The sequence below is a fragment of the Pyxicephalus adspersus genome, chromosome 5 (genome assembly GCF_032062135.1).
Source record: "Pyxicephalus adspersus chromosome 5, UCB_Pads_2.0, whole genome shotgun sequence".
NCBI classification, from domain to species: domain Eukaryota; kingdom Metazoa; phylum Chordata; class Amphibia; order Anura; family Pyxicephalidae; genus Pyxicephalus; species Pyxicephalus adspersus.
In genome coordinates this window covers 111764831-111775017 of record NC_092862.1, presented here as the reverse complement: position 1 = coordinate 111775017, position 10187 = coordinate 111764831, and the positions used below count along the sequence as shown (strand labels likewise).

Below are 10187 nucleotides of genomic sequence, written 5' to 3'. Positions count from 1 at the left end.
TTACCGCCTGTTACCAATCCTAGGTGCCTAGAATTTACCGCCTGTTACCAATCCTAGGTGCCCAGCACTTACCCCCTGTTATTAATCCTAGGTGCCCGGCACTTACCGCCTGTTACCAACCCCAGGTGCCTAGCAGTTGCCAGAAGTCACTCAGAATGGGTAAATGTTTTTTGCTGCTAATATGAGCTAAGCCCAACTTGTTACACCACATTCATTATACTATTACACTACTACAAAGGACACTCTTAAAACTTAGAACACTAGTAAGTTGGGTCACAATACACAGCATAGGACAGTTGTGGCAAAATACATAGAATAGAAAAATTGGATATACTAATGGGGCAGGCATTGCAAAGTTGTAACAAATAATTGGGAGAAGGTAGAACACTGAAACAATAAGAGGTTACTAGATACCCATGGCATAAACAACTGGGAGCACTAAATTTGCCGTGTTTTGCCACACCCTCATTTTTACCACCTGGCTACAGCTTCCTACCACCCGGCTGAAATAAATTTCTGGGGAGAACACTGATATGTAATAATTTTTTTTTTTTGAGGAAGTAGTAGCAAAGGTCTGTCAAGTGGCGGGTATTTGCTAGAACATGTTCTTATTTAGTACATCTTTAATAATCTGATTTATACTTGCATGTAAATCCATTCTTCCTGCTTTGATATTGCTGATGATGATAATAATAATAATAATAGGCATGACTTTTATTGATACAACTTTGCTTAAATAGTCTTGCTTTATATTAATTAACACAAGAGGGCGCCGTAGTCTAATTCTACTATATTATGTCCAAGCCATACAGTTTTATATTTAGGGAACTGTCAGCAAAAATATTTATAGCAGTACATTTCTTTTACAGATAAGTTCTTTAATTTAGAATAAAGAATGAATGTTTTAAAATATATCCTTGCCAGGACTAAGAAAGTATAACAGAGATTAAAAAAAATCCACCTAATTTTGTTATTTGGGTCATGGAAATTATTAGATCCAACGACCTTCCGGAGTTAGGACTGATAATGAGTCTGCAGATTCAATTAATTAAGAAAAACAATGCTTTTGTGTAGTAGTGCGGTTATTTATAGTTTACCGTGAATTGTAAGATTACATTCTGGTTCTTTTTCAATGATTTTGCAAAACCTTATGATCATTGTTCCTGTTAAAAAAAAAATATATTTATTTTTATATTTTTTTTCTCTTTCTGGTGCCAAGCCATTTGAAAAGGCTGTTTTGCGTCATTGTATCTTAGCTTGTTAATTTATGTGTGCACCACATGTTTCTTATTACTATACAAATAAAGTCAATTTAGCTAGCTTAAATACAGCTGTAAAATAAAATTTTATGGTATACTTTGTTTCTTTTATTATATTAGGATTGTGTTGACATTGTTTGGATATGAGCCCGGCTTTTCTTGCCATTGCAAATTCTAGTTATTTGCCAGTTGGGTGTAATGGAGTCAGGAATGTCAAATGGGCATAGACTGTACATGCTCGATGTCCAAAAAATAGGGCTCATCAAGTCATACACTGAAAACAAATTCTAGTTACAGTACAGCCTAATAAAATATGAGTTTTATAAATCTTATATATGGTTTATTATTAGAGAAAAATTTAGTAACCTATCGTAAAAGTCATCTTTCATGGTTCGGACTCCTCTATGCCAAATGAAATCAGACTTTGCTTTGGACCCACTTGCTGTTAGTGACAAGAGTGAACTATGCCACTCAATGTGTGTTGGCATTGCTGCTGGTCATCTCAGTCAGGGGTACAGGTGAAGTTGGGATTTTCCAGGAGTGCAATTGGGAGACACTTGTCGTCATGTAACAGGAGATGCCTGCACAAGGATCAGCGTTGTAGGATTACAGTGTATGTTAATAAAACTTTAGAATTAAAATACTGAAAAACTATTTCTTAAATTTCAATAAAGCGTAAATAAACTATGTTGCCAGTGCCCTGGGTTTAGCCATAATGTGCGAGTATGCGCAACATATTTGCACATTATAGCAGTTACCTGCCAAAGAACTGTAACAGCTGATGTGTCATGTCGCTCTCATGCTGCCGTTGCCACTGCAATTCTAATTGACCTGCTGGGGATGTTTCAACCTCTGGGCATGCGTACCACAGTTTAATTGTTTCAGCACTTTGCATATGCAGTTTAAGCAGGATGTGCACATTTTCTAAATTAGCTGGGTACAACACTTAATTCAAAATAAGAACTTTTCATTTTTTTCCAGGGTAGATTTCTTTATTCCTGGAGTTCCTAAAGTTGGTGGTTTCTCCATTTGCTCGAGTCCAGGACTTCTACAGAAAGAAGGGGTACTAGAGCTTGCAGTAAAGTACAACTTACATCCACCTGCCTACTGGATTCATACACAGGTAAATAATGGTGACACATCCCAGAATTGGTAATGCTAGAGTTGAAGAATAGTGTAATTTCTTATATATTTATCATTATTTGCTGTTTTCCAGGATTTTGATGTATTTTAAAGCAGAGTTGTCCATGTTTGGCCTTCACTCTTCATAATTTTCTAACCCATTAAATGGGTTACCTTTCAAATGCATACAATACAATATACAAAACAGTGCTTCTAAAGAGTCGGATTTGGACCGCTAAGGGTTTATAATATTAGCCCAGCAAGGCCCAAAATTAACCCCATGTAAGTTGTAACAGCAATTATTATTGGAACTAAATTTACATGTTTGAAAACCAGCCTGTAGATGGACTGTACATGTCCTTATGTTCTCAAATATGTAGAATTTCATTGGTCCAGCATATATGTATGTACTCTACTACAGTATAAGCCCTGATATAGTAGCACTGATGCTGTTTTTGTGACATTGTATGGGGCAAATGAAGATAGTTTTGAAGAAAATTGAGATTTGAGTCAGACCGATGAATAGAGAGCTATATATACCTATCTTGGGGTCCAGCAATCCATCTTTACATTGTCTATTGGCTGAATTCAGAGACAAGAGGAAGGGCTATTGGGTAGCCCATCAATAAGTAGTCACTTAATAAAACCGTTTGCTATTAGATTTTTTTATGTTTTTTTTTAGGTTTAGTTGAGCTTTACGTTCTCTCAGGTGTACATTGAGTTACTTTCTTCCCTGTCTCCTTATAATAAATAACAAACAACGGTGCACAAATGAATCTGCATGTAGAAAAAAAAATAACATTAAGCACAGTCATTATTGCATGAACTGGAGTTAGCTTCTATGGTTTCAGATTGAATGGGGTTGTCTGTTTCATTTTACTTAAAATACACTGGATTGTCATGTAGAAACGCCTAATTATGTTTCCTGATTTTACCAAATAAATCCACAGCTTACAATTGTAAATTTAGTTGGACATCCAGGTGTTTATTTTTATTGAAAGGGCACTACAGAAGACCACAAGAAGTTATTTTACAGTTCTCTCCCTTATCTTATAGTTTAAAAACATACATTCCCTACCTAATTAGCATGGGAACTTTCTATTTTAAATTGTTGATGTGTGGAACTCCCTAGAGACAGTCAGCAACCTTTAAGTCACCGCACTATGGAAAACAGATTCTTCTTAATAGAACAAATTCTGAAAAAGATTTAGTTATCACCAATTTGTTATTGCATAATGTGTGTTATTGTATTTGAGTGCCTAGGAATAGCTAGAATAGTAGCACAATACTAATCATCTCCCTGTGAAAAAGTTATTTTCCTATTAATACTAGCAGTAAAGAATACTTTTGTTCACCAACAATGAGCAGTGTTAAATCTTCCTGAAGTCTAGTAACATTTTGTTTAATATTTTATTAATAATAATAATAATAATAATAATGATAATGTAAATAATTAGAACACTTTAAAAAGAACTTTATTGTCAAACTGAAGGGTAGTTGAATTACAATCCCCTACCTTCTGTACAAAAGAAAAAGAGAGGGCTGGAACATCTTAACAAGGATAAAATTCCCAATCTACTTGCCACATCACAATATAGTTAATTTTCTGAAACCAAAAGAGGTAAAAGGGGGACTTTCAAGGCAAAATATAAATCAGTTTCCAATAATTACCATTTCACATAATAAAATTTATAACGTTAATACAAATCCTTAAAAACAAATCACATATGTAACACATGCTTTTTAATCTAACAATGTGCATCTAATGACATAACCACCAAAAACTCTACACGTTTCGTGGAACTCGCCCACTTCTTCAGGAACACATGGTTCTACAATTAGAAACACATGGTTCTACAATTAGAAACACATATAAATTGTAAACAGATACATCAATAAATTAATCTAACAGCATAATCACAGTGTTTCAAACATTTTTTACTAATTATTTTGCCAACTCCACTCAGATTTCAAGAGGTTGCAGGCAGAACGAGGTGGGGCAAGAGGTGATGCTCAAATTGCACCTAGGGACCTCAACGGTTTCGCCAGGCCAATCTTTTCCTATCTGAATTTTACAGTATATTTAGGTATAAAAACCAAATTCACCAAAGAGTGTATAAACTAACTCAAACCCTTACTCCACCACCTGATGTGCATTTGCTGCAATTAAACAATCCATTATAGAGGTGTGTAAGTAAAAATACAAGAGCATGTATATACAAATCCAAGCGGGCAAAGACTACACATAAGTGTTTCTCCGTCATTGTCAATGTGCAAGAAAAAATAAAAGAAAAAGAATAATAATTGAAAGAAGTTCGTTATACAAACGGTGACCATTTAGTGAATCCGTGGTGCATTACCAAGTAGATACCCTCTGCTCCAATACCAGTAATTATCAAATATCAAAGGGCAGTTGGGTGGAGGGGGACTCTCGTTGCATTTGGAACCAGGCTTCACATTGAAGCCTGAATGTTGCCCCACTATCCACCGGCGTCCTCCCTATGTGAAGCCTGAATGTTGCCCCACTGTCCACCGGCGTCCTCCCTATTGTAAGATGGCTGAAGATGCCTAAGGGCAGAAGCATCACACCATCATAGACAGGAGAGGCATCTATTGTAGGGGGGTGGAGCCTTGTACCTGCCACGAGGGACGCCGTCAGAGGAGTGTGCAGATAAGTTTAAATAATACAAAAAATGAAACGGATTGTCAAAATCTTGCACATTTCAGACACCCTCTGACCTTGTGTCACTAGTTCATTCACTGCTCCAGCTATTGGTGTTTCGGTTCATGGTTTTTAAAGCACTCTCCAGCTACCATATTTTTGTTATTGTTGTTGCCATAACTAGCCAAGCTCCCTAGAACAAAAGACATTTTCGTACTCATTCCATCTCTACTACAGACAATTTTGTGCGTTGTCTTGAAGTAACTTTGGAATACTTTGTGGTCCTTTGTAAGTTCTTGTATTCTTTCAAACATGTAGTTCAGCAAAAACTTGAATTGGTGGATTGCAGGGCTACCTCTTTAACAGGTTTGGTAAAGTTACCCACGTCTGACACCATCTCCCAACCCTCCATGAGGTCTTGGGTTTATGGGTTAAGTGAACATTACTTTCTCAATCACATTCTATTCAGCTGGGTAGGCTGCTCAGTCTGCTGCTTCAGAGAGAGCGGCACAAGACTTTGCACCGATTACATTTTAATCTAACAGTAGATTTTAAATAGGTCTAGATCCTTTTACTGGTCCACAACCAAGTTCACGCATACACTATATTCAGAGGTCACACTTTCTGTTTCTAAGTGAGGTTGTCTCTTTCCCTTCTACATTAGCTAGTCAGCCCTCCACCCTGACTTCATGACTTGTTTCTTTATTTTTGGCAAAGCCCTAATGACAATCATATGTGTCCTGATAGAGGCTTTTGTAAAAGGCCTAAACATGTACAATAGCCACATGTTATAGGCCCAGTGGCCTTCTATCACAAATGGCCATTTGAGTGCAATGTAAACTCCAATATAACTCTCAAAATCTCTTGTGGATTGTCATTAGACCAGAATTTCTCCACTATTTGGTTTCACAAAAGAAATCTGCAGTAATGTTTATCACGATTGTTTATGTGCAGTCTTAAGCTACGTACACACGTCCAATGGTTGTGGCCCGATAATCGTCTCAGGGCTGATATCGGACCAGAATCTGGTGTGTGTACAGCGCCCATCGTCCGAACGACCATCCTGGCAGATCCATGGACGATGGACGATGAGCGATCCTAATGCAAGGGAAGGGGGAGAACGTGCAGCAGGGTGCTGCGCCGTCTTTCCCCCCCTCCCCTCTCTATTGAGCAGAACGGTGTTGTATGTACAGCACTGGTTCATGCATCATGCAGTCCTTAGTCCTTGGAAAGGATCGTGAAAGATTCTTTTGAACGACAATTATTGCACGTGTACCCAGCTTTAGTTATTTTTCTTTACAGCTCAAAGATATAGCCATGCCTTATTGCTAGAGAAAAGTTCCTCATAAGTGTTTTCTGTACCTGGAGTTTCATTTGCCTTTTGATAACAGTATATACATTTTAAAATAAAAATAACTATAGGATAACTATGCTGAATGTCTTTAGTGATTCTGTTGTCATGTTCAGGATGCAATAACAACTTGACAATAGTTCTGATCCCTCTGTAATCTGTCCAATACCAAAACAAAATTGTTGGCTTAAATGTGAAAAAAAGTGTTGGTCAATGCAGCCAATGAAATAGTTGCTTTGATTTTCACACCTGCTCTGAAAAGGAGCTGGAATGTATTTATCTGCAATTGGCAACAACAATTTAAATGCATAAACATCCTCATGTGTGATGAGCAGGCAGACACAATGGCAAAGACTATGAAAAACATGGAATCATTGTGGCCATGCCAGCAGGCTTCATTGCCAAGTGTTTTACTTGTCCAATGCCATGTTATTCCTACAACCGGTTGCAGATGGGAGATATCCATCTTCCAAGTTACAGATGGAGGATATTGGTCCTTTACTTCCATCACATAGCTGAGGGGGGAAATGTTTATTAAATCCTACATGAACATAAATTGTATTTAGATTTTCAATTTGCTATGGCCTTGCTGAAAATTATATTTGATAATGAATCCATTAATTAACATGTACAGTAAATTGTATATGTTCTAGGCTGTTTGACAGGAAACTATTCCACAATATACATGATGTATTAGGATATTTGTTTTATACTTCAAACAAAAAGCAATAACATGACACAAACAAAAAAAAAACAGAAGTATAAGTTGCTTGCATTTGGACATATGTGTTGATGGCTAACCACACACAAAAAAAGGTTCTTTAGGTTTGGATTCTATTTAAATATGAGAACACAGGCTTCCTGGCATACAACATATAATGATGACTCCACTTTCATAAAGTCACAGGACATTGTTGCTCTCCAGATATTGTGGGAGTCTTAATGATTCCTGGTGTAAAAATAATCAGGCATATTGGTATGGTTGGGGGTGGATAATGCGTTCTCTATACCAATAAAGGGAGTCATTAGGAAGGTAAATGATTTAAAAAACAACTCCCAACTGCAGTATAACTGTGACTTGTGTTAAAATACTACAGGATGGTGTAGTACAGTATTCTGGATAATAAATAGTTTTATAGCAGACCTTCCACTTAAAATAAATGGTCTGCACATTAACCAAAGACCCCCTCCTTATTCATGCCTAATCATTAATCATTTAAAATCATAAACATGCAGAACCAGAGATACATTGTTCAGTGTGTGTTTGTGTGTTTATATCTGTGTGTTTTTGTGTGTGTGTATGTATGTATGTATGTATATATATATATATATATATATATATATATATATATATATACAAAATGTATTATTAATATTATGAAACTGTATTTAGAACATATGCAGCACTGTACATTTATAAACACCTATATACAGACATATTTATATACATGGTACTTATATGCTTGTCTTACTTGCACACGTTTCCTCTGTTATGACCCTTTACTATTTATTTGTCTTCATTTTCCTCTCACAGTGTTCTCTGGGCTCTGAAGTAGCATTACGAGTAGGAGGAGAGTTCTTCTTTGATCCACAGGCAACAGACTCTCCGGTGGATCTGGTCTTAATCGCTGGTGGAGTAGGAATCAATCCTTTGTTTTCTATACTCCTACATGTTGCTGACCTTCACAAAGCCTTAGAGACAACAGGCAAAGGTTTCCGAATGGGGAGTGTAAAGCTCTATTACTGTGCCAAGAACACTAGTGAATTACTTTTTAAGGTAACCACATAATATGTATCAAATACACTGAATTTGAGTTAAGTAACACATTTTGTGGTAGAATATTACAGTAATACTTAGAGGTGAAATGAACCAGACCACAAGCTATAAATCATAAGCTTTTGAGACATTAAAGGTAAACGTAACATCAAAAAAAATCTCTGCATCCCTTGGCTCCCTCCAGTCCAGTTGTATGCACATGTTGGCACTACAGACATGCTTGTTATGGATCTGAGATGCGGAAAGTGTTGAAGTTAGATAACTGATTGCAGAAGGATGAAGTTAGATTGATGTTACTAATTATGAGCAAAGCAGCATAAAGATATTTTCATAGGCCCTGAGAGTATATTATAATGATACATCTCTGTACCGTTGCCTGATCTGGGTCTGTAATTAAAACAAAAATATCAAAAACAAAACTACTGTGTAGTATACTATGCGCCTGATTTATTAAAGCTCTCCTAGCCTGGAGAAGATACACTTGCCCTATGTCCAAAGTCTTAGGATAACTGACCATCACTTCTTCTATGTGGCCTAGGTGTTGTTGTATTTATATGACAGTACAAATTATGTTTAAGTGTTACCAGTGTAGGGTAAAGTTGGACCATTTTAGACAATTTTTTTGCTTTCAGCCTTGTGGCAGCGTTGTGGCAGCTGTTTGTGGAGGCCCTATTCTGTACCAGTATTACTGTATCCTGTGTTCAAAAGCACGATTTTACGAATTTGGTGTGGAAGAACATAGGTGGCCTGCACTGGGGCTATGACCTCGACCCTATTGGAGCAGCCTTTGGGTAAATTGAAATGTCACTCAAGTCAGGCCTTTTTCCCCATCTTCAGTACTTTTCCTCACAAATTCTTTTTTCTCTGAATTTGCACAATTTCACACAACTTCATTATTTTGTGGTCTTGTGGAATATGTTCTCAGAACAATGGAAGTGTTAGAGCTGCAAAGTGGGGGCAGCAGACTTAATGCCATATTGATACCCATGGTTTTAGAATGGAATGTTCAATATGGCTCATATAGGTGTAATAGACTCTAAAAGTTTTGTATTTTAGCTCCATAAATTAATTATGAAAATGGACCAAGATTAGAAGAATCAACTTCATAGAGAAGTTCTATTATAATACAGTCATTGCCTGTACAGTCAATCACTCAATAATTACTGGCAATGTCTGCCTATTCTCTGTTGGAGTACTGAAGCATTTCAGTAGTGCACATATTTGTGTAAAATGAACTTCAGGGAGCCACACATAACAAAAATATATGCTTTGGTTTCAGCACCTCAAAGTAATTTTAACAAGTTGTTGACTTGCCAAATATGCCGACATTACAACAATAAGCCACTATCCTTATTCATGATGTTTTACATATTTCCTTATGTTTTATTTTATTAATTTAATCTGTAAAAATGGTTGCATCTTTGTTGTAAAGTAAATCAGACTTAATATTGCATGAAGAAGAAAGTTTCTTATAGTACTAAACATTTACCTGTAGTCATTATTTTTATGTTAAATGACTGTTCATTTCACCATTCACTTTCAAACACCTTCTCTGTGCATTCACATATAAAGGGTAAAGTGTTATGGGCGTTTTAGCTCTATTTATTATGAAATAGCGCCAACATATTACGCAGCGCTGTACATTAAATAGGGGTTGCAAATGACAGACAGATACAGAGCTTACAATCTATGGGGAGGAAGTATCAGGCAACAGGAGAGGAGTTATGTAGTGGTGGGAAGTAGTGAGGGATTAAGTAACAGAAGAAAATAGCTAAGCAAGTTCAAAAAGATAGGTTTTGAATGCTCTTTTAAATGAGCAGAAATTAGGAGCAAGCCAAAAAGGAAGAGGAAGAGAGTCCAGAAAGTCAGGGCAGATCTAGAAAAGTCTTGGTGCCGTGCGTGTGACAAGGCTTTGAGTGAGGAAGTCATTAGTAGGTCATTAGATGAGTGAAAAGAGAAGCTAGGGAAGTATTTTTTCTATCAGGTCAGAAAGGTAAGTGGGACAAGAACTGTGGA

The 10187-nt window shown here is 36.7% G+C and overlaps 1 protein-coding gene across 2 annotated transcripts in view; it reads left to right on the top strand.

Moving 5' to 3' along the window:
• The window catches only part of OXNAD1 (oxidoreductase NAD binding domain containing 1), a 58185-nt gene that overhangs the window by 32691 nt on the left and 15307 nt on the right, over positions 1–10187 (top strand). For both annotated transcript variants that reach the window (XM_072412449.1, XM_072412451.1), the window contains 2 exons: positions 2241–2382; positions 7929–8171. In XM_072412449.1, the coding sequence (XP_072268550.1) occupies positions 2241–2382; positions 7929–8171 (385 nt within the window). The remainder of the gene's footprint in view (positions 1–2240; positions 2383–7928; positions 8172–10187) is intronic.